This window comes from Salvelinus alpinus, chromosome 21 (genome assembly GCF_045679555.1).
Source record: "Salvelinus alpinus chromosome 21, SLU_Salpinus.1, whole genome shotgun sequence".
Lineage (NCBI taxonomy): Eukaryota > Metazoa > Chordata > Actinopteri > Salmoniformes > Salmonidae > Salvelinus > Salvelinus alpinus.
Genome location: NC_092106.1, coordinates 3,929,306 through 3,954,590, shown reverse-complemented (window position 1 = coordinate 3,954,590; position 25,285 = coordinate 3,929,306). Strand labels below are relative to the sequence as shown.

Sequence of the window (25,285 nt, the reverse complement as noted above, 5' to 3'; positions counted from 1 at the left end):
GCAACTACATTTACTTTTGATACTTAACTATATTTTAAACCAAATACTTTTTCACTCAAGTAGTATTTTACTGGGTGACATTCACTGTTACTTGAGTCCTTTTATATTAAGGAATCTTTACTTCTACTCAAGCATCAGAATTTAGTACTTTTTCCACCTCTGCTTTTTATGCGTATTTCCTCTTGGGCAGCTCACAGTAAGGGTCTGGTCTGGGCGAGTCTCATTGTCTTTTGGTCAGACAGGAATTTCCCTCACGCTTCATAAAATAAGCCACCTGTTTTCCTCGCTGACCCCCACTGGAAAGCTCTGCAGGCAGAATCAATCATCCTGTTCGTTGATGCCAAATTGTTGTGTAAATTCTTACAGAGGGACACTCAAAGTCAATCTTAAATGAATCATTGTTTATTTTCAGCGAGCTGGAGGTTCCAACAAACTTAATGCACCATAGGGAACATCTGTCAGAAGCTCTAATGGGGCAGTCTTGTTAGTTCTCTTATATACTGCAGACAAGTCATATTTGCATGTTTTAGCTTATAATTAATTCATCATTAAAGTTTGCTTCCTTCATGTGACCGACCAATACTAGGTCATGATTGTGACAGACCCATACCTTACAACATTTCTTCTCTAAGCTGAGACCTTGAAACAGATATCAAAACAAGGGTCTGGGCAAACTGCAAATACTGATAGTGAGGGTTCATTCAATCAGTCACTTGCATGAACACAGAAAGCAGTTATTAGAAAAGCACAAACATAAAACACAGAAATGTATAAAATAGAAAAGCACCAATATAACATTTTCCATCACAGTCTTTTAACAAATAGGGCTATCTTCTGTATACCACCACTACTTTGTTACAACACAACTGATTGGCTAAAACATGTTAAAAAGGAAAGAAATTCCACAAATTAACTTTTAACAAGGCACACCTGTTCAATGAAATGCATTCCAGGTGACTTCCTCATGAAGCTGGTTGAGAGAATGCCAAGCGTGTGCAAAGCTGTCATCAAGGCAAAGGGTGGCTACTTTGAAGAATCTCAAATATAAAATATATTTTGATTTGTTTAACACTTTTTTGGTTAGTGCATGATTCCATATGTGTTATTTCATAGTTTTGATGTCTTCACTATTATTTTACAATGTAGAAAATAGAAAAAAATTATGAAAAACCCTTGAATGAGTAGGTGTGTCCAATCCTTTGACTGGTACAGTATATACTGTCCCTTCGAAAAGTGTTCAGATCCCTTTATATTTTCCACATTTTGTTACGTTACAGCCTTTTTCTAAAATGTATTAAATAGTTTTCCCCCGCCCATTAATCTACACACAATACCCCACAATGACAAAGTAAAAAACTGGTATTAGACATTTCTGCTAATTTATATTTTAAAAAAATGAAATCACATTTACATAAGTATTCAGACCCTTTACTCATCAATTTGTTGAAGCATCTTTGCCAGCGATTACAGCTACGATGGAAGAAGTTTGGAACCACCAAGACTCTTCCTAGAGCTGGCCGCCTGGCTAAACTGAGCAATCGGGGGAGAAGGTAATTGGTCAGGGAGGTGACCAAGAACCCGATGGTCACTCTGAGAGAGCTCTTAAGTTCCTCTGTGGAAATGAGGGAACCTTCCAGAAAGACAACCATTTCTGCAGCACTCCACCAATCAGGCCTTTATGACAGAGTGACCAGACGGAAGCCACTCCTCGGTAAAAGGCATATGACAGTTTGCCAAAAGACACCTAAAGACTATCAGACCATGAGAAACAATATTCTCTGGTCTGATGAAACCAAGATTGAACTCTTTGGCCTGAATGCCAAGCGTCACGTCTGGAGGAAACCTGGCACCATCCCTACCATGAAGCATGGTGGTGGCAGTATCATGTTGTGGGGATGTTTTTCAGCAGCAGGGACTGGGAGACTAGTCAGGAGAGGCAAAGATGAATGGAGCAAAGTACAGAGAGATCCTTGATGAAAACCTGTTCTAGAGCACCCAGGACCTCAGACTGTGGCGAAGGTTCACCTTCCAACATGACAACAACCCTAAGCACACCGCCAAGACAACGCAGGAGTGGCTTCGGGACAAGTCTCTGAATGTTCTTGAGTGGCCCAGCCAGAGCCCGGACTTGAACCCGATCGAACATCTCGGGAGAGACCTGAAAATAGCTGTGGCTCCCCATCCAACCTGACAGAGCTTGAGAGGATCTTCAGAGAAGAATGGGAGAAACTCCCCAAATACAGGTGTACCAAGCTTGTAGCGTCATACTCAAGAAGATTCAAGGCTCTAATCGCCAAAAGTGCTTCAACAAAGTACTGAGTAAAGGGTCGGAGTACTTATGTAAATGTCATATTTCCGTTTTTTCTTTTTTATACATTTGCAAACATTTCTAAACCTGTTTTTGCTTTGTCATTATGCAGTTTTGTGTGTAGATTGATGAGGGGAAAAAACAATTGAATACATTTTAGAATAAGGCTGTAACCTAACAAAATGTGGGAAAAATTGAAGGGGTCACAGAAGAACAAATGAAGATGTTTGAGGTAAGGTAGCCTCAGACACCCAGGTTTCGATGAGATATGAAAGGATGGCCCAGCGAAACCCAGGTGTCTCCTTTCCTTCATCTGCCCTGATGTGATGGAACTGGTCAGGGGAAATCAAATTCCTGGTATTCATCCATTAGCCATCATTTGAGTCTCTTAACCATCATGTATTGTCACAGTCAGATCGAGGAGCGGAAGCCACTTCACACATTCCCTCTGAATCATAACACCCAGATGTTATTACTGACTTGGCTAATTTATGCATCCCTCTTAAGCTAGATGGGCCATTTACCTTGTTACATAAACACACTGAAGAGTCATGCCACTTTGTCCTGTGAAACCTGAGACCCAACCGCTCCCATCCTCCCCTGCCTCTTAACTTCTAATTGAGAAGCCTGCATATATGAATATTTGTTGATTTAACATTATAGGTGATTCCTTAATAGAGTTGAAGTCAGAAGTTTACATACACTTAGATTGGAGTCATTAAAAACTCGTTTTTCAACCACTCCACAAATTTCTTGTTAAAAAACTATAGTTTTGGCAAGTCGGTTAGGACATCTACTTTGTGCATGACACAAGTAATTTTTCCAACAATTGTTTACAGACAGATTATTTCACTTATAATTCACTGTATCACAATTCCAGTGGGTCAGAAGTTTACATATGCTAAGTTGACTGTGCCTTTAAACAGCTTGGAAAATTCCAGAAAATGATGTCATGGCTTTAGAAGCTTCTGCTAGTCTAATTGACATCATTTGAGTCAATTGGACTACCTTCAAACCAAGTGCCTCTTTGCTTGACATCATGGGAAAATCTAAAGAAATCAGCCAAGACCTAAGAAAATAAATTGTAGATCTCCACAAGTCTGGTTCATCCTTGGGAGCAATTTCCAAACGCCTTAAGCAAGGAAGAAGCCACTGCTCCAAAACTGCCATAAAAAAATCCAGACTACGGTTTTCAACTGCGTATGGGGACAAAGATCATACTTTTTGGAGAAATGTCCTCACGTCTGATGAAACAAAAATAGAACTGTTTGGCCATAATGATCATCGTTATGTTTGGAGGAAAAAGGGGGAGGCTTGCAATCCGAAGAACACCATCCCAACCGTGAAGTACGGGGGTGGCAGCATCATGTTGTGGGGGTGCTTTGCTGCAGGAGGGACTGGTGCACTTCACAAAATAGATGGTATCATGAGAAAGGAACATTATTTGGATATATTGAAGCAACATCTCAAGACATCAGTCAGGAAGTTAAAGCTTGGTTGCAATTGGGTCTTCCAAATGGACAATGACCCCAAGCATACTTCCAAAGTTGTGGCAAAATGGCTTAAGGACAACAAAGATAAGGGATTGGAGTGGCCATCACAAAGCTCTGACCTCAATCCTATAGAAAATTTGTGGGCAGAACTGAAAAAGCGTGTGTGAGCAAGGAGGCCTACAAACCTGACTCAGTTACACCAACTCTTTCAGGAGGAATGGGCCAAAATTCACCCAACTTATTGTGGGAAGCTTATGGAAGGCTACCCGAAATGTTTAACCTCTCTTGGGTAGGGGGCAGTATTTTCACGTCCGGATGAAAAGCGTGCCCAAAGTAAACTGCCTGTTACTCAGGCCCAGAAGCTAGGATATGCATATAATTGGTAGATTTGGATAGGACACACTCTAACACTCTAAAGTTTCTAAAACTGTTAAAATAATGTCTGTGAGTATAACAGAACTGATATGGCAGGCGAAACCCCGAGGACAAACCATCCCCCCCCAAAAAAAATTCAGCCTACCACTATTTTCAATGGCTGTCACTTTTATTATAAGGCAAAGTCCTCCAAGATTGCAGTTCCTGGGCCTCCCGGGTGGCGCAGTGGTCTAGGGCACTGCATCGCAGCGCTAGCTGTGCCACCAGAGTCTCTGGGTTCGCGCCCAGGCTCTGTCGCAGCCGGCCGCGACCGGGGGGTCCGTGGGGCGACGCACAATTGGCCTAGCGTCGTCCGGGTTAGGGAGGGTTTGGCCGGTAGGGATATCCTTGTCTCATCGCGCTCCAGCGACTCCTGTGGCGGGCCGGGCTCGGTGCGCGCTAACCAAGGGGGGCGGGTGCACGGTGTTTCCTCCGACACATTGGTGCGGCTGGCTTCCGAGTTGGAGGCGCGCTGTGTTAAGAAGCAGTGCGGCTTGGTTGGGTTGTGCTTCGGAGGACGCATGACTTTCGACCTTCGTCTCTCCCGAGCCCGTACGGGAGTTGTAGCGATGAGACAATATAGTAATTACTAGCGATTGGATACCACGAAAATTAGGGAGAAAAGGGGGTAAAAAAAAATATATATATAAAAAAAAAAGATTGCAGTTCCTAAGGCTTCCACTAGATGTCAACAGTCTTTAGAAAGAGTTCCAGCCTGGTTTTTGGAAAAAAAGGTGGCTCCCATTTTGGCTGTAGTGTTTCCAAGCGCGCGAATGAGAGCGCGTTCTTTGGTATTTTTCTCCGGTAAAGACAATTACGATTCTCTGTCTTAAATTTTATTGTTTATTTACATATTAGGGTACCTAAGGTTTGATTATAAACGTTGTTTGACTTGTTTGGAAAAGTTTATTAGTAACGTTTGGGATTATTGTTGTATGCATTTTGATGGAGGGAAACTGGGTGGATTATTGACTGAAGTGCGCCAGCTAAACTGAGTTTTTATGGATATAAAGAAGGACATTATCGAACAAAAGGACCATTTGTGATGTAACTGGGACCTTTTGGAGTGGCAACAGAAGATCATCAAAGGTAAGGCATTTATTATATCGCTATTTCGAATTTCGTGTCGCACCTGCCTGGTTGAAATATGGTTTTCATGGTTTTGTATGCGGGGCGCTGTCCTCAGATAATCGTATGGTGTGCTTTCGCCGTAAAGCCTTTTTGAAATCTAACACAGCGGCAGGATTAACAAGTTAAGCTTTATTTTGATGTATTACACTTGTGATTTTATGAAAGTGAAATATTTATAATTCTGTAGTTTGAATTTCGCGCTCTGCAATTTCACTGGATGTTGGCCAGGTGGGACGCTACCGTCCCACCTGCCAATAAGAAGCTAAAGGCAATGCTACCAAATACTAATTGAGTGAATGTAAACTTGTTACCCACTGGGAATGTGATAAAATAAATAAAAGCTGAAATAAATCATTCTCTCTACTATTATTCTGACATTTCACATTCTTAAAATAAAGTGGTGATCCTAACTGACCTAATACAGGGATTTTTTACTAGGATTAAATGTCAGGAATTGTGAAAAACTGAGTTTAAATGTATTTGACTAAGGTGTATGCAAACTTCCAACTTCAACTGTATATTTCACACTTGATATAAATGCGACGAGACATAAATAAATACAAGTTCAACTAAATCAGCAGCACATGATGGGGCACATGACGCGAGAGAGCGCTGTTTTCATAACAGCTGTGTGCGACCGCTCAGACATCTCTGAGTCACTGACAGGTCTGTTCCAAAAATACCCTGCTAGATGTATTTGCCACAGCCACAGCCAGCAGCTCTCCCATACAGTATCAGACACTCTGAACAGTGATTAACACATTGCTTGATGACGAGTCAAATACATTTTGGTACCTTCAAAAAAAGGACATTTTGGAACCTTCAAAATACACACTCAGTTTAAGAATAGTCTATGCTACCATTCGCTTCTGATATGAAATATTTATTTTCAAATTGAGGATCTTATGAGGTCAATCGACAAGAATCCCATGATAAGAATATTTCAGAATTAACCGGACACTTTCATCCCAACCATAAATTCTGTGTTTTATGGGATAAATTAATAGCATGGTGAAAAACAAGAGAAACCCACATCAAATAACAATATAAAAAGGGTATTATCATTTTTTACAAAGATTACAGCAGGTGGCCATTACACAAAAAAGTACACCATTTTGATATCTAAGTGCACTTATGGACTTCAAACTGCATAAATATATATGTTTGTTTCCTTTTGATGCAATCTATACAATGTGAATATGACATTTCCAAAAGCAGGACAGTATTTCTGAGACGACATTGATCTGATGCCCAATGATAGACCTATATACTGTTTTATCTAATTGTGTATCATATATCACTTGCTAGTAGCTTATGGTGTCCCTGTCTTAATGCTACTTCCACAGGAGTCCTGAGCTTTTTGGAAGAAACTTGTGTGGATCTACTCTGACAAAATAAGTGCCTGACTTCATTAACAAGTGTTCTTTACTTGGTAGTGTGAAAATTAATGGGTAAAAAGCATATCAACAACTGGGTCATTCTGATTTTCTGTGAGACAAAATACCTGGAAACCAAGCTTATCTTGGAGAAAGGTTAAAGCATCAAAGAGTCGTTGCCTGACATAGCTTTATTCGCTAGACATTTCTACTGCTTCGTCATGCCTGAGCCTTTGACGTTGAGATCGTCGATGTGTATTTTCCTTCCTTCAGGTTTTGGGTTTCGTTTGTCCCTGAGGGGGAAAATTACAAAGCAGACATAAATCATTCATCCATCAACCTAAAGTCAATAAACTTTTGATCAACCATAGTATAATACTTGACATTCCAATCATAACCTAAATTCAAAGTGATGTAGAATCGAGAAATGGTTAGTTTTGGTTTACGGCCACTCCTCCTTGAGCGGAACTATCATTATATGACCACATGACTGACCTTCGTCCCTGGTCGGGGCCGGTGGCGGCGGTGAGGGCTGCCCGGTGCACTGCCCTGGGCTTGGAGGCCTCCAGACGGGACATGGGGACAAATGGTCGGAATTTAGACACCTCTTGCTGCCACTCTTTGTCAAAGGACTGCGCCTCGGCTATGAGGGTAAAGGGCAGAGGTCAGGGATTAGGGATTAGGGATTAGGGGTTAGGAACAGTCACTTTGTGATGAACCTGGCGAGGAGCAGTTTCTTAGAACCTGAATACCTTATTTTTTCTGAGATAGGGACATAACTGTGGTCTATGGAATGTCTCAGGCTTCAAACCCCAAACAGAGCTGGGAGAGGAGAGTCCTCTGATAGTAAATTCTATGTCTTTGTTTATGACTATTCATCGAACACGGATTATAGCCTACATGCCTTAAAAGAATGATCAAAGCATCATAAAAAACACTTAATACATTTTTGGTAAACACTTTACTTAAAGACTGCAAGTATAATAATGTGTTATTACTTGATATTAGCATTTATGCGCCTTTGTAATGTTTTATTATAATGCTTATAATATGTTATGTCTCTTTATTTTCAACTGAAGTAAGGATCATTATGAGATGATAATAAGACATAAGGGGGTAATACATTCTTACAATTCATTATAACCACATCATAATGCATATTATCTGCAGGGTTAAAGTAAAGTGTTACCCTTTAGTTTTGTTGGGGGGGGGATGCTGGCTCCCTTACACTACAACTGACTTACATTCATCCAGATTCTGGAAGTCCTGGTTGAGCTCCCGTTCCCCTGTCTTCTTGTTGTGTTTTTTCTCCAGCACGTGTCCCCGGTCCTGGATATGGTGTCCAATGGACATCTTCTCCAGGCCGCTCTCTGAGTCCTTCAGGGACTGCCGAGTCTCCTTAATCTAGACACGGGGACAGACAATCAGAATAAGTTACCAAAGAGGCAACGGCCAATAAGAACTGAGAATGCAAGCGTCGGAAACTCTTGCTGTGTCAGACAGTTGGCCAGATGTTATTTTAGTGTAAATGCTTAAAGAAAACTGAAACCAAAAGGCCTAACTCTATATGAACAGTTTATTTCCAAAACACATCAGAAATGATTGCTTATGTGTGCGTACAATGTGTGCGTACAATGTGTATGTACAATATTATACAGATTTTTAATTAATAGATTTTAGATCTCAATGACATTATGACACCTGCACTTTCCATGACATAGACTGACCAGGTGAAAGCTATGATCCCTTATTGATGTCACGTGTTAAATCCACTTCAATCATTGTAGATGAAGGGGAGGAGACAAGAAGAATGACTTTCAAGAATGACTCAAGCCTTGAGACAATTGAGACATGGATTGTCTATGTGTGCCATTCAGAGGGTGAATGGGCAAGACAAAGGATTTAAGTGCCTTTGAATGGGGTATGGTAGTAGGTGCCAGGCGCAACAGTTTGAGTGTGTCAAGAACTGCAAAGCTGCTGGGTTTTTCACGCTCAACAGTATTACATATTAGGAAGAGGTTCTTAATGGTTTTGTACACTCAGCTGGAACGGAATGCTCATATCCTGTATATATGACTGTGATATGTGGTTGTCTCACCTAACTATCTTAAGATGAATGCACTTACTTTTAAGTTGCTCTGGATAACCGCATCTGTTAAATGACTAAAATGTAAATGTTTTACATAAAGATCTCATATTACTATATTTAATAGTTTGTAAAAATATGTACGTCACAAATTTCAAAGGTGTACAGTTCTTTATAAAGAAAACACATTTGTTACATTTGACTGTGTAAAGCCTAGCAGTACTACTTATTTCACTGAGAAAAATATTTAGCAAATTCTCTGAAATGAAACCATCAAGTGCTAGATTTTAAACAAATACATGTCTGTTATTGAACAACCCCATGCCATGATTAGATAGTGAAAAAACACACAATTTCTTTTAAACAATATAAGCTAATTTACCAACATTTCTGAAAATGGATACAGTGTACAGTGTTTTGGAATAAAACTCTTCATATAAGCTCTATATTGCTCTGAGCTCTTGCAGTTCTCGTAAACGACCTCTCCCTTAGTGTTCAGTGCAGTATCAGCTTGAAGAGACCTCCCCCAGCCTCTCAGCATTATCTCTGGCCATACTTGAGTGTACGTACCCCGCCGGGAGCGCGCCGTGTCTGGGAGGAGGCCTGGAACACTTTGGGGGGTTCGTCTCCAACCTTGGAGTAGGTCATCACTGAGGAGGAGCTGAATGAGTGGGCGGTGGTGTTGGCGTTCAAGTCTGTGGACAGGTTCTCCTGGAAAACAACACACACACACACATACAGATTGACGTTGAGTATAAAGCCATGTTGTCACGAATCCCGCCGAAGATGGTGCCTCTTCCTCGGCGGGCGGTGCTCGGCGGTCGTCGTCACCGGCCTACTAGCTGCCATCGATTCTCTTCCTTTTGTTTCTGTTAGTTTGGGCTGATTGGGTGCACCTGTTTTGAGTTTAGTTTTGTGGGTAGGCTATTTAAGGGCAGTAGGCCCGCTGGCTTTTGTGCGGGCTTGTTATTCTGTTTGTGGTGTTTGTATTCGTGTGGATTTTGTCCTTGTTTATTTGTGGACTGGATGTTGACGCGCCCTTTTGTTATGTGGCGTAGCCGTCTCGTTTATATTCTATTTTGGAATATTAAAGTATATCCACTTGCTCGAAGCTACCCTGCTCTCTGCGCCTGACTCCTTCATTCACCATTGGAAACGTAACAGAAGCCCGCACCAACCATGGAGTCAGCAGAAGCAGCGACCACCCCTCTTCCATCGATGGAGGAGCGTGTCCTCCATCACACCGCCGTTCTCCATAGGATTGGTTCGGCGATGGACATGATGATGGAGAGGATGGAGCGATGGGAGAGGAGTGGTTTCCCGACGTCTACCCCAGCTCCTTCACAGATGTCACAACCTACTCCATCCACGTCAGCGTCGGGTTCCGGCGCGTTGCGTCTCGCGCTCCCGAGGGAGTACGACGGCGCGGTGGCTGGGTGCCAGGGTTTTTTGCTCCAGTTGGAGCTCTACTTGGCTACCGTTCATCCGACTCCCTCGGGAGAGGAGAGTGTTAGCCTCCTCATCTCCTGTCTGACGGGTAGAGCCCTGGAATGGGCCAACGCGGTCTGGAACGGCCCAGACTCGGTTCGGGACCACTACCCAGAGTTCACCCGCCGCTTTCGGGCCGTATTCGACCACCCTCAGGAGGGCCGTGCGGTGGGTGAGCGACTGTTCCACCTCAGACAGGGACGAGGAGGGCGCAAGACTTCGCGTTGGAGTTCCGGACCTTGGCTGCTGGTGCGGGGTGGAATGACAGGGCTTTAATAGACCATTACCGTTGCAGCCTCAGAGAGGACGTCCGTCGGGAGCTAGCTTGTAGGGACACCACACTCTCCCTCGATGAACTGATCGACATGTCGATCCGACTAGATAACCTGCTAGCTGCCCGCGGGCGTTCAGAGGGGGCCCTGTTAATTCCACCTCCCAGCCCTCCCGCTCCAACTCCGATGGAGTTGGGAGGAGCTGCATCTAGGGGGGCCAGAGGAGGTGGCTCCTCTTGCACCTACTGTGGCCGGAGAGGACACACTTCGGACCGGTGCTGGAGGAGTCCATCTGGGAGTCGAGATGGCAGGCGGAATACTCCTCGGCCACCCCAGGTGAGTAGGCACAAGACTCACCCAGAGCTCCCTGTTGGTCACATGTTTTTGGTTATTTTTTTCCCTGCGTTTTTCCCCTCTCTTCAGCATAAGGCGCTAGTCGACTCAGGCGCAGCTGGGAGTTTTATGGATCGCGGACTCGCCCGTAAGTTGGGTATTCCGCTAGTGCAGATAGACCTACCTTTCCCCGTGCACTCCTTAGATAGCCGACCGTTAGGGTCAGGGCTGGTCAGGGAGGCCACGATTCCGCTGGACATGGTAACACAGGGGGATCATAGGGAACAGATCAGTTTTTACCTTATTGATTCACCTGGGTTTCCAGTGGTATTGGGGGTTCCCTGGCTAGCCATTCACAATCCTCTCATTTCCTGGAGACAGGGAGCTCTTCAGGGGTGGTCAGATGAGTGTTCAGGTAGGTGTGTGGGAGTTTCCATCGGTGCCACGTCGGTGGAGAGTCCAGACCAGGTTTCCACTGTGCGCATTCCCCCAGAATATGCCGATTTGGCTATCGCTTTTAGTAAGAAAAAAGCGACCAAATTACCACCTCATCGACGGTGGGATTGCGTGATAAACCTCCAAGAGAACGCTGCACTTCCCAGGAGTCACGTGTACCCATTGTCCCAGGAGGAGACGTTGGCTATGGAGACATATGTCACGGAAGCTCTGAGACAAGGGTTCATTCGGCCCTCCATGTCACCCGCCTCCTCGAGTTTCTTTTTTGTGAGAAAAAAGGAGGGAGGACTGCGTCCGTGCATTGATTATCGAGGTCTAAATTCAATCACAGTGGGATTTAGTTATCCGCTACCTCTCATCGCTACGGCGATGGAATCATTTCACGGAGCGCGTTTTTTCACAAAACTGGACCTCAGGAGCGCGTATAATCTGGTGCGTATTCGGGGAGGAGACGAGTGGAAAACAGCGTTTAGTACCACATCAGGCCACTATGAGTACCTCGTCATGCCGTATGGGTTGAAGAATGCTCCAGCCGTCTTCCAATCCTTTGTAGATGAGATTCTCAGGGACATGCAGGGGCAGGGTGTGGTAGTATATATTGATGACATCTTGATCTATTCTGCCACACGCGCCGCGCATGTCTCCCTGGTGCGCAGGGTGCTTGGGCGACTGCTGGAGCATGACCTATACGTCAAGGCTGAGAAATGTGTGTTCTCCAAACCAGCCGTTTCCTTCCTGGGTTATCGCATTTCCACCTCGGGGGTGGTGATGGAGTGTGACCGCGTTAACGCCGTGCGTAATTGGCCGACTCCGACCACGGTAAAGGAGGTGCAGCGGTTTTTAGGGTTTGCCAATTACTACCGGAGGTTTATCCGGGGCTTTGGTCAAGTGGCGGCGCCCATTACCTCACTGCTGAAGGGGGGGCCGGTGCGTCTATGGTGGTCGGCCGAGGCAGATGGAGCCTTCAACCAGTTGAAGGCAAGGTTTACTGAGGCTCCCGTGTTGGCGCATCCGGACCCTTCGTTAGCGTTCATAGTGGAGGTGGATGCGTCCGAGGCTGGTGTTGGAGCCGTGCTATCACAGCGCTCGGGCACGCCACCGAAGCTCCGTCCCTGTGCTTTCTTTTCTAAGAAGCTGGGTCCGGCGGAGCGGAACTATGATGTGGGGGACCGGGAGTTACTAGCTATGGTAAAAGCCCTGAAGGTGTGGAGACACTGGCTTGAGGGGGCTAAATACCCTTTCCTCATCTGGACTGACCACCGCAATCTGGAGTATATCCGAGCGGCGAAGAGACTGAATCCGCGTCAAGCTAGGTGGGCCATGTTCTTTACCCGCTTTAGATTCACGATCTCTTATCGTCCAGGTTCCCTCAACACTAGGGCCGACGCGCTGTCCCGTCTCTATGACACGGATGACCGGCCCATCGATCCGACTCCCATCCTTCCAGCCTCTTGTCTGGTGGCCCCGGTGGTATGGGAGGTGGACGCGGACATCGAGCGGGCGTTGAGGGTAGAACCTGCGCCTTCCCAGTGTCCGACTGGCCTTAGGTACGTACCGCTTGGTGTCCGTGATCGATTGATTCGGTGGGCTCACACACTACCTTCTTCGGGTCATCCGGGGATTGAGAGGACAGTGCGTGGTCTTAGGGGGAAATACTGGTGGCCCACCTTGGCTAAGGACGTGAGACTCTATGTCTCCTCCTGCTCGGTATGCGTTTATGGAGCGTCTGGGGGTCTCGGTCAGCCTTACCTCTGGGTATCACCCCGAAAGTAATGGGCAGGTGGAAAGAGTGAACCAGGAAGTGGGTAGGTTTCTGAGGTCGTATTGCCAGGACCGGCCAGGAGAATGGGCGAGGTACGTCCCGTGGGCAGAGTTGGCCCAGAACTCACTCCGCCACTCCTCAACTAACATGTCGCCATTTGAATGCGTACTGGGGTACCAGCCGGTCCTGGCTCCGTGGCATCAGAGCCAGACCGAGGCTCCTGCGGTGGAGGAGTGGGTACAGCGCTCTAGAGAGACCTGGCGGACAGTCCAGGACTCTCTCAGGCAGGCCAGTGAACGGCAGAAGAAGAGCGCTGACCGCCACCGCAGTGAGGCCCCTGTGTTCGCACCAGGGGACAGGGTCTGGCTCTCGACCCGAAACCTGCCCCTCCGCCTGCCCTGCCGGAAGCTGGGGCCGCAGTGTGTGGGGCCATTTAAAGTCCTGAGGAGGATAAACGAGGTGTGTTATAGATTGCAACTCCCTTCGTACTATCGTATTAACCCCTCGTTTCATGTGTCTCTCCTCAGGCCGGTGGTAGCTGGTCCCCTTCAGGAAGGTGAGGTACCGGAGGTCCCTCCGCCCCCTCTGGACATCGAGGGGTCCCCGGCGTACACAGTACAAGCTATTCTGGACTCGAGACGCCGGGTGAGGGGCCTGCAGTACCTCGTTGACTGGGAGGGGTACGGTCCGGAGGAGAGGTGCTGGGTACCGAGAGGGGACATTTTAGATCCTTCCCTCTTGGTTGATTTCCACCGCCGCCACCCGGATTGCCCTGCGCCTCGCCCTCCGGGTCGTCCTCGAGGCCGGGGGCGGCGCGCTGCGGGAGCCGCGCGTCAGAGGGGGGGTACTATCACGAATCCCGCCGAAGATGGTGCCTCTTCCTCTGCGGGCGGTGCTCGGCGGTCGTCGTCACCGGCCTACTAGCTGCCATCGATTCTCTTCCTTTTGTTTCTGTTAGTTTGGAATGATTGGGTGCACCTGTTTTGAGTTTAGTTTTGTGGGTAGGCTATTTAAGGGCAGTAGGCCCGCTGGCTTTTGTGCGGGCTTGTTATTCTGTTTGTGGTGTTTGTATTCGTGTGGATTTTGTCCTTGTTTATTTGTGGACTGGATGTTGACGCGCCCTTTTGTTATGTGGCGTAGCCGTCTCGTTTATATTCTATTTTGGAATATTAAAGTATATCCACTTGCTCGAAGCTACCCTGCTCTCTGCGCCTGACTCCTTCATTCACCATTGGAAACGTAACACATGTAGAACACACATGCTAAAACAATGATGAACAAAGTCGGTCATAGAAATATTATTAATTAATACTATGCCCCTTCTAGTAATTATATTTGTATGGGCTGTGTGGGGTATTAGAAGAGACACAACGTGACTCACAAAGTTTCTGTGCATGTTCCCCATCCTGTTCCTCACGCCGAACATCATACTGTCCAACATACCGAAAGGGCTCCTCGACTCCATGTCCTGCAGAAAGAACAAGAACAATTGGCCATTCAGAACTAACTTTATGGTCCATACCATCATTACAACAGACATCCATATACTATACGAAACCTCCATCCACACTGTACCATCATAGGGGCAAAACTTCCATTTAAGTTGAATTTTCACATATTTTCCCATTGACATCAACGCATGACTGGGTGAAAGCTTGACTTAAGCTAAAGTAAGGATTCACCCCATGCTGCACTAGCATATCAATCATATCATAATCTAGATGAAATGTAGGCTAACTGTATTGGAAATCTTTAAAAGTCCATTCTGCAGAGATACACTAAACTCAAAATTCTCCCTGTTTACTTCCCATTGACATGTTGTCACTTCAGTGGACAGATATGTTTAAGTAACATGCATTAGTTGGGCATTTGCAACCTTTGTGATGTGGAAAAAAACATCACAACAGCAAAAATCACACTGATACGTTAACATAGCTTTAGGCTGCGTCCTTAAGGGCACCCTATTCCCTTTATAGTGCAGAACATTTTACCAGGCCCAATAGGGCTTTAAATCAACATCCTGTGCATGTCAATGTCTAAATGGAGCTCTTTGACTGTTTACAAGACTCGACCGAACCACATGATCCTAGTCTCTCTTGTAGTGGAGTGTAAGTTCCAGTAACTAACCACAGGTCTCCTAGGACGGCTAGAGTGAGCTAGAGTGCTAGGCTGAGCCACCATGGGTACCAGCCAGCCAGCAGAGTTGATCTGGCCCGCTGTGGGTGCCAGCTGGCTGGGGTAATATTCGACCCAACACCCTCGACGGGAGGGGTCAACCAGCTCGTAAAACAACCAGGCCACTGATACTGATCGCATGCAAACATACACACATGTAGCCTAGTAAGCCTACAAATACACCTGGTATGGGGTGAACACATGCATACTCTCACATCTAACCAATTTGACATGGCACTGTGAATGTGGCCTTTGTTCAGATTCACAATCAAACAGATATTATGGTATTACGATAAATTCAGCTAGTTTCAAACTGGCTGTGTGTGTGTGTCTATAAAGACATAGTGTAAGTGAGGGGGGTTAGTACGTGCCAATGGTTAGTTTGGGAATGAAACAAGAAATCGTGCTGCATCATAGCATTTGAGCAGTCTGCCCTACTAACCGTGCTATCAATACTGCCGAAAGGCGAAAGCGACTGGCTCATCCCCTGAAAAGCGGTACAATACAGAATGAACACACAAGCACACAAAGAAGCCTGAGAAAGCACAAAGCACCACTGAGGCAGGCAGGCTCATGAACACAAAATAGTGTCCGTCCTTACAAATGTATTCAGTTTGTTCTCAGTATGTAGTCTATGGTCTCTTTAGCTTTCTTCTCTTGTTATATTACACTGTGAATCTGAACCTGGGCCCTTCCCACATTTCCACAGGGCCTTGAACCTGCTGAATGTACAAATTAGGAGAAAGACTCTTTCAGTCCTAGCCGCTGCTCCCTTGACTCTCTACCCCAGGGTGTTTATAACCCCTGGATGCCTGGAGGCCTGGGCAGGCATCCCAAACACCCCAACCCAGGCAAGGGGCACCGTATGTGGACACAGACACCAGAGAGAGGGGGAGAGGTTGGGCTAAAGGCTGGAGCTCAGCCTGGAGAGTGTTGAGAGAGCTCTGCTCTCTGTGTAATTGGGACCTGTTGCCATGGATTACAGGGGGTTTAACACTGAAAACAGATCCTCGTTCTGAGAAACCCTGCAAGGACCCAATGGGCGGGCGGGGGAAGAAGAGTCTGGGTCTATCTCGGCTGCTCGCTCAGCTCTTTTCCAAAGGTCACGGTGATGTAAAACGCTCATCGCTGCCCCTGACAGGCGTGTACGTAGCACGACGGCCAATTATATCTCTGAATGGCATCTATGAACAAATAAATATCCGTTACACTCCCGTGGCGGGCATATTTTTAGAAGGCCGCAGAGGTTGAGAGTGCAAAATGTAAGTCATGGACTCGGAGGGGCTTTAACACATTATTTTGGGGACGGCTGTGCTACTGCTCGATTATTTGAGCTTATGGTCCCTTTTTCCCCCTCCCTGCCTGTCATGGCATCGCATCTTACACTATTCCCCCCTCTCGCTGTTCAAAGGGAAGCTATGAGTCACACTGAGGCCAGGGCATAGGGCTTTTATTTCAGCTCTCAGGGATGGGAGGGATAAGCGAGCTGGGAAGGCATGGGTTCTAGGAACTGTTAGTGACCACTGGGGAGGCTAAAGATGCCACCCCCAAAAAATGTAAACTGGTCAGCAGATTAATGATACAGAGAGCAGGTCTAACTTTAGTGACAATGTGGCCATTTCCTTTTATAATCAAAACACAAAAATAAAGTGAATTTAGATGAAACAAACTCCTTTGAATTCAATGTATTTTATGAAAGGTGATATTAAGTAAGCAAATAGTTGAGTATGATGGAAGGGAAGGAAATGTGATGACCCAAACAGCCTTTGAGAGGGAAGACAGCACATATTCACAGGCTGGGGGGATCGAATGCTCAGCAAACCGCCAAGAGAAGCAGCAGCTTTCCTTCAACGATGCCGTGAATGTGTGTGTGGTCATGTGTGTGTGTGTTGCTTGTGTGTTGCTTGTGTGTGTGTTTGCGTGCGTGAATGCATCCCTGCGTGTGCTGATGTCTCTGTGTGTGTGTGTATGTGTATGTGTATGTGTATGTGTATGTGTATGTGTATGTGTATGTGTATGTGTGTGTGTGTGTGTGTGTGTGTGTGTGTTCGTGTATCTGATACAGGGGGCGGATTCTCTAAAGCATGCGTGATACTTGAGATCGGTAGGAGAGCCATAATATCTGTCATAGCTGATAAGCCTTCTGCAGTGGGTGCCAGAGCACACTTGCCAAGCAGATGGAAGCGCAAAAGTAACTACACAAAACACAGCACTCACAACCATATCCACCCAGGGCCGGATTAAGGCAGGGTATTACCGGGGCTGAAGCCCCTGGGCCCAGGCCCATGGGGGCCCAAGAATAATGTTTTTTCAAAAAAAGATTATATACACTACCGGTCAAAAGCTTGGGGTCACTTAGAAATGTCCTTGTTTTTGAAAGAAAAGCAACATTTTTGTCCATTAAAATAACAGAAATAAAGTGTAGACATTGTTCATATTGTAAATTACTATTGTAGCTGGAAACGGGTGATTTTTAATAGAATATCTACATAGGCGTACAGAGGCCCATTATCAGCAACCATCACTCCTGTGTTCCAATGGCACGTTGTGTTAGCTAATCCAAGTTTATCATTTAAAAAGGTTAATTGGTCATTAGAAAACCCTTTTGCAATCATGTTAGCACAGCTGAAAACTGTTGTTCTGATTAAAGAAGCAATACAACGGGCCTTTAGACTAGTTGACTATCTGGAGCATCAGCATTTGTGGGTTCGATTACAGGCTCAAAATGGTCAGAAACAAATAACTTTCTTCTGAAACTCGTCAGTCTATTCTTGTTCTGAGAAATTAAGGCTATTCCTCCATGTGAGAAATTTCCAAGAAACTGAAGATCTCGTACAACGCTGTGTATTACTTCCTTCACAGAACAGCGCAAACTGGCTCTAACCAGAATAGAAAGAGGAGTGGGAGGCACCGGTGCACAACTGAGCAAGAGGACAAGAACATTAGAGTGTCTAGTTTGAGAAACAGACATCTCACAAGTCCTCAACTGGCAGCTTCATTAAATAGTACCCGCAAAACACCAGTCTCAACGTCAACAGTGAAGAGGCGACTCCGGGATGCTGGCCTTCTAGGCAGAGTTCCTCTGTCCAGTGTGTGTTCTTTTGCCCATCTTAACCTTTTATTTTTATTGGCCAGTCTGAGATATGGCTTTTTCTTTGCAACTCTGCCTAGAAGGCCAGCATCCCGGAGTCGCCTCTTCACTGTTGACGTTGAGACTGGTGTTTTGCGGGTACTATTTAATGAAGCTGCCAGTTGAGGACTTGTGATCCTGGAATGCGTTGTGGAAGTAAGAAAAGACTAGTTCAACATCAGGGATTAATTCCATTCTATTTCATTCAATGCTAGATACATAATGTAAAAAACCTTGAATATCAAAATTGCTTAGGAATTTAACCATCTCTCACACAGGCAATAGCACAGTGATCACTTACGTCATTTGCAAAAATACCAGAAACATTAAAACGATGAGTATTGGATAAGATCAAATATATCAAAGAGGATTTCAGAGGATATTTTATATTCAACCTAGTTACACTGTTGACAATCTGAGTGAGATTATAGGTATTGCATAGAATTTAGAGTTGATCAGAGCTAGATGTTAGCCAGTCCTGATTCAGATCACCCATCAGGACAAACTCAGAAATGACATGCTGTGATAACAATTTGAAAATACAATCCAGGGAGCCAGCAGTAGCAGATGGAGGTCTATAACAACAAGATACAACAATATTTAAAATGAGCCAAGGTTTAGATTCAAAGACAGATATTTAAATTGCTGAGGTTTAGTAACGGAAGTCAGAACAACCGCCGAGAACTTGTCTTTTACGTATACAGCAACACCACCACCCTTAGATTTACGATCTGTATGAAAAACATTGTAACCATTTATGCCAATATTTTTTTCTGTAATAGATTTTTTTTGAGCCAGGTTTCAGAAGGCATAAATAAACTGTGTTTCTGATCAATTTGATGTTATTTTAATGGACAATTTTTTTTGCTTTTCTTTCAAAAACAAGGACATTTTCTAAGTTACCCCAAAAATTTGAACGGTAGTGTATATTATATATGTAATATATATATATGTATATATACACAGTACCAGTCAAAGGATTGGACACACCTTCTCATTCAATGTTTTTTCTTTATTTTTACTATTTTCTACATTGTAGAATAATAGTGAAGACATCAACACTATGAAATAACACATATGGAATCATGTAGGAACCAAAAACGTGTTAAACAAATCAAAATAGATTTTATATTTGTGATTCTTCAAAGTAGCCACCCTTTGCCATGATGACAGCTTTGCACACTCTTGGCATTCTCTCAAACAGCTTCATGAGGTAGTCATCTGGAATGCATTTCAATTAACAAGTGTGCCTTGTTAAAAGTTAATTTGTGGAATTTCTTTCCTTCTTAATGCGTTTGAGGTAGGGGTGGTATACAGAAGATAGCCCTATTTGGTAAAATACTAAATCCATATTATGGCAAGAACAGCTCAAATAAGCAAAGAGAAACAACAGTCCATCATTACTTTGAGACATGAAGGTCAGTCAATCCAGACAATTTCAAGAACTTTGAACGTTTCTTCAAGTGCAGTCGCAAAAACCATCAAGCGCTATGATGAAACTGGCTCTCATGAGGACCCCCACAGGAAAGGAAGGCCCAGAGTTACCTCTGCTGCAGAGGATACTTTCATTAGAGTTACCAGCTTCAGATTGCAGCCCAAATTAATGCTTCACAGCGTTCAGGTAACAGACACATCTCAACATTAACTGTTCAGAGGAGACTGCATGAATCAGGCATTCATGGTTGAATTGTTGCAAAGAAACCACTACTAAAGGACACCAATAAGAAGAAGAGACTTGCTTGGGCCAAGAAACACGAGCAATGGACATCAGACCAGTGGAAATCTCTCCTTTGATTTGATGAGTCCAAATTTGAGATTTCTGGTTCCAACCGCCGTGTCTGTGAGACGCGGTGTGTGTGAACGGATGATCTCCTCATGTGTATTTCCCACCGTTAAGCATGGAGGAGGTGGTGTTATGGTGTGGGGAGCTTTGCTGGTGACACTGTCTGTGATTTATTTAGAATTCAAGGCACACTTAACCAGCATGGCTACCACAGCATTCTGCAGCAATACTATAATTTGTTTTTCAACAGGACAATGACCCAACACACCTCCAGGCTGTGTAAGGGCTATTTGACCAAGAAGGAGAGTGATGGAGTGCTGCATCAGATGACCTGGCCTCACCAATCACCCGACCTGGAAAAGTAGCCAACAAGTGCTCAGCATATGTGGGAACTCCTTCAAGACTGTTGGAAAAGCATTTCAGGTGAAGCTGGTTGAGAGAATGCCAAGAGTGTGCAAAGCTGTCATCAAGGCAAAGGGTGACTACTTTGAAGAATCTCTTCAAATCTCTTTGTTTAACACTTTTTTGGTTACTACATGATTCCATATGTGTTATTTCATAGTTTGATGTCTTCACTATTATTCTACAATGTAGAAAATTGTAATATAAATAAAAACCCTTGAATGAGTAGCTGTGTCCAAACTTTTGACTGATACTGTATATATATATTTTTACTGCAACTGCCAACCACAGGAGGACTTCGGAGCCCGCTCTCAATGAGTGTAGACAGCCTGCTGCTGCCGCTCTGCTCATCATCAGATGGGGGGAGTAGAGGAGGTAGGGGGCCCACGTAGGTAACTGGGGGGCCCTGCCTTGATTTGGTTAATGATTAATAAAAATAAACAGCATATTAAATAAATGTGACTGATCGATTGTGTGAGTCAGGGGCTGGACCAAGAGTAAAAATAAATTACAAAAAATAAATAACATAAAAAAAAAAAAAAGAATTATAATAATTTTTATCAAACCACAGTAGCCCGCTCTCACACCAGAGAGCATAATTTAGCCACAGAGGATCAATAGTTTATAAACAAATAACTATGGATTAAGTTTTATCACAAGCGCATACAGGTATCTGCCAAAATAAAGGAAACACCAACATAAAGTGTCTTAAAAGGGTGTTGGGCCACAACGAGCTGCCAGAACAGCTCCAATGCGCCTTGGCATAGATTCTGTAAGTGGACCTAAAACGTGCCAGGAAAATGCACCCCGCACCCTCATTTACTCAAGTGTTTCCTTTATTTTGGCAGTTACATGTATGCCAACAGTCGGGAAGACCACAGTTTGGGCAGCATGCGCGCCAAATATACAGCTTGTTATGTTGTGGCTATAGACATATCATCCATAAAAAGATTTTGTAACCTCTTACCCTGGCAATTTGACTGTTAAACTCATCGGTACACTAGCAATGGATGCCAGTCGTATTTTAATGGGAATTGCCATTTATGGATTATTATTCTATGGTTGGTTGCGGCTGTCGCTTTGCCTTTTGCAGATTTTGAAATACAATCGGGGGAAAAACGTACAGTTTAGAAAGCAAATGCCTACTGCTGAAAAGACAAGACTAATCTGTCTGTAGAATCAATAGAAGAAAAAAAACTAATCCTAATCCGGCACTGCATCTACCAGTAGCTTTTCAAAGATCACTACGACAGCCCACTGCTACAGAACTAACCACCGCTGTGCACAGTGCACCACACACACACACACTATCTTACTAATGACAGCTTTGACTGTGAGCTAGCTAGCTACAGTAGCGCTCTTTAAAGCTCTCTAAAACAGTGGCTGCGTCCCAAATAGCACCCTATCCTAATCTAGTGCTTATGACCTATGTAGTGCACTACTTTAGGGAATAGCGTGCCATTTGGGAGCACACTCAACGAGAGGCCACTTGGCGTGCTTGCCTCTGTGAGGAGAGAGGAGAGAAACAATATTAAGGAACAGGATCGCGAGCAGCGAGACAGAGCTGAGGCTGGCATCCGTTGAAAGTAATTACCAGGGATAAATATACTGGGCACACGGGGAGGGGTGCAGGATTAGCTAGGGACACGGGGACTAAGTTTAGCACCTCAGGTCTTCTAGAGCAGGGCAGCTGCCCGGTCATCATGAGACCTTCATACTGGGAGAGAGAAGGTGTCTTCAGGGGGAAATTGGAGCAAAGGCCCGTTAGACCGATCTGGGTCATGTCCATTAGGCACAAAACGGAAGAAAAGGGATTGAAAAAGGGAAAGACAACTTGGACTCATTTTTGGAATCTGTTGCAAAACATTTTAAAACAGTTTCATGTCCTAATGAATATGACCATTAGACTAGTAGTGGCCAATCCTCAAAAAGGGCTTGAGATTTTGAGCAGTGGCGGTCGGTGCCGTTTGAGGTTGCAAAGGGAGGTTATATTACTGGAAACTTTCTAAGTCTACCAATAAACTACCATAATTTTGGTATCGTTCAAGGATTTTATGTAATATATCACAAGACATCTAGTGGCCCTTTTGGGTACTTCAGATTTTAACAGGTGTCTGTAATTATCTCTGGCCCTCTCTCTGGTTTTATCACATGTAAAACATAGATGATTTTCAAATAAGAAAGGGAATCACAAAGCTGTTAACATTATCCTTAATATGAACTATCAACTTAGTGAATACCATTGGTGTTTCATGAGGGTTTCAGTAAAATATCCTTTGTATTTGTTTTACACAGTTTATTTTATTTTACTACGTCAGCATGCATTCATTTTGTTGTCAATGTGTGAAAAAAGTCAATATTGGAAGAGTTGCAGAGTTAATTGAAAATAATGCCATTGTTGATGAGATGCTTTTATCATTAAATAGGCTATTTTCTCTTGTACCATATGGTCTATCTACTAGAAACTCATGGACAATATGGCACAGATATAAAACATAAAAAATTATATATTCATATATAGTATTCAAGTTATTCAAGTCTAAATTACCAAAGTTATGATAGATTGCCATAGACCAAAATTACTGAAGATTCCGGTAACTTTGGTAAACTATGGGTAGCTTTGCAACCCTAGTGCCGTTTAAGATTAGGGAGGACACATTTTTCAGCATCATGGATGCATCATGGATGACTGTCATTCATATTCCATTCACCCAACTCAATGTAACATCGATAGGTTTAGGCTAGTAGCCCACTACATGATACTCGAATTTGCCCTACACCCATCATGAGGTTGCTACAACCTAGCCTAAAAATGTAAGTTTATAACGTAGGTGCACAGGCCGAGAGACAAATTTAAGTAAATCAAGGTGACAGACACATTCAATACCTCCTTACACACTCTTGCCTCCATCTAGCTGATCTGGGGTGTGTAATCATTAGTCCAAACAGTTGCACCTCCTGAGGTACTGACCTGTTGCACTCTTTATAACCACTGTGATTATTATTTGACACGGCTGGTCATCTATGAATGTTTGAACATCTTGAAGAACGATCTGGCCTTAATGACCATGTACTCTTATAATCTTCACCCGGCACAGCTAGAAGAGGACTGGCCACCCCTCAGAGCCTGGTTCCTCTCTAAGTTTCTTCCTAGATTCCAGCCTTTCTAGGGAGTTTTTCCTAGCCACCATGTGCTTCTACATCTGCATTGCTTGCTCTCTGGGGGTTTAGGCTGGGTTTCTGTATAAGCACTTTGTGACAACTGCTGATGTAAAAAGAGTTTTATAAATACAATTGATTGATTGATCCGTTTTGCAACTAAAACAGGAGTTCTATTAGACAATTTTCGGTTAAAAAAAAAGTCGACATTGAATATCCCTTTGAGTATGGCGAAGTTATTAATTACACTTTGGATGGTGTATCAAGACACCCAGTCACTACAAAGACACATGCGTCCTTCCTAACTCAGTTGCCAGAGAGGAAGGAAACCGCTCAGAGATTTTACCATGAGGCCAATGACTTTAAAACAGTTACATGGTTGAATGGCTGTGATAGGAGAAAACTGTTTTTCCAAAACATGCATTGTTTGCAACAAGGCACTAAAGTAATACTGCAAACAATGTGGCAAAGCAATTCACTTTTTGTCCTGAATAGAAAGTGTTAAGTTTGGGGCAAATCCAATACAACTCATTACTGAGTACCACTCTCCATATTTTCAAGCATGGTGGTGGCTGCATCATGTTATGAGTATGCTTGTAATCGTTAAGGACTGGTTTTTCAGGATAAAAACAAAACGGAATGGAGCTAAGGACAGGGAAAATCCTAGAGGAAAACCTGGTTCAGTCTGCTTTCCACCAGACACTGGGAGATGAATTCACCTTTCAGCAGGACAATAACCTAAAACACAAGGCCAAATCTACACTGGAGTTGCTTACCAAGAAGACAGTGAATGTTCCTAAGTGGCCGAGTTACAGTTTTGACTTAAATCTGCTTAGAAATCTATGGCATGACTTGAAAATGGTTATCTACCAATGATCAACAACCAATTTAACCTCTTTGGGGTAGGGGGCAGTATTTTCACGTCCGGATGAAAAGCATGCCCAGAGTAAACGGCCTGCTACAAAGCCATAAAAGCTCGAATATGCATATTATTAGTAGATTTGGATAGAAAACACTCTGAAGTTTCTAAAACTGTTTGAATGATGTCTGTGAGTATAACAGAACTCATATGGCCCTCATATGGGATTTCTGTTGTTTTGAATTTGGCGCCCTGCAGTTTCATTGGCTGTTGAAGAGGTGGGACGCTACCGTCTCACGTACCCCAGAGAGGTTAACAGAGCATAATAATGGTGAAATATTGTACAATCCAGCAGTGGCATGTATTCATGGATACAGGCTTCCCCCAAAAATTGACCAAGAAAATATACAAAAATATAAAATAATCTATCTTTCATCTCTCTGTGTTTCATCATTGTCCTTCAATTCGCAAGAGGCTGAATGTAACTCACAAGTGAAAGCATCCGAGCGACCAAAACAGCACTCCTCTGTCTCTTTACGTGTAGGCCATCTATCTGATGCTGTCTTGTCCAAACGAGTATGACATTGTTAGCTGCCCGTAGCATTGAAGGCAAAGGAAGCCAGAGAGCATTTGGCCTCCCTTGATAAAAAAAAGTATA

The 25,285-nt window shown here is 44.1% G+C and overlaps 1 protein-coding gene across 4 annotated transcripts in view; it reads right to left on the bottom strand.

Annotated features, from left to right (window-relative positions):
• Nucleotides 1-386: 386 nt before the first annotated feature.
• Nucleotides 387-25,285, bottom strand: part of LOC139547604 (myeloid leukemia factor 1-like) — a 44,753-nt gene continuing 19,854 nt past the window's right edge. For 2 of the 4 annotated variants that reach the window (XM_071356552.1, XM_071356550.1), the window contains exons 3-8: nt 15,737-15,781; nt 14,501-14,587; nt 9,379-9,519; nt 7,967-8,126; nt 7,218-7,365; nt 387-7,015 (exon numbers count right to left, since the gene is read on the bottom strand). In XM_071356552.1, the coding sequence (XP_071212653.1) occupies nt 6,931-7,015; nt 7,218-7,365; nt 7,967-8,126; nt 9,379-9,519; nt 14,501-14,587; nt 15,737-15,781 (666 nt within the window). In that variant the 3' untranslated portion in view covers nt 387-6,930. The remainder of the gene's footprint in view (nt 7,016-7,217; nt 7,366-7,966; nt 8,127-9,378; nt 9,520-14,500; nt 14,588-15,736; nt 15,782-25,285) is intronic. The other 2 variants (XM_071356553.1, XM_071356551.1) reach the window with 1 other exon arrangement.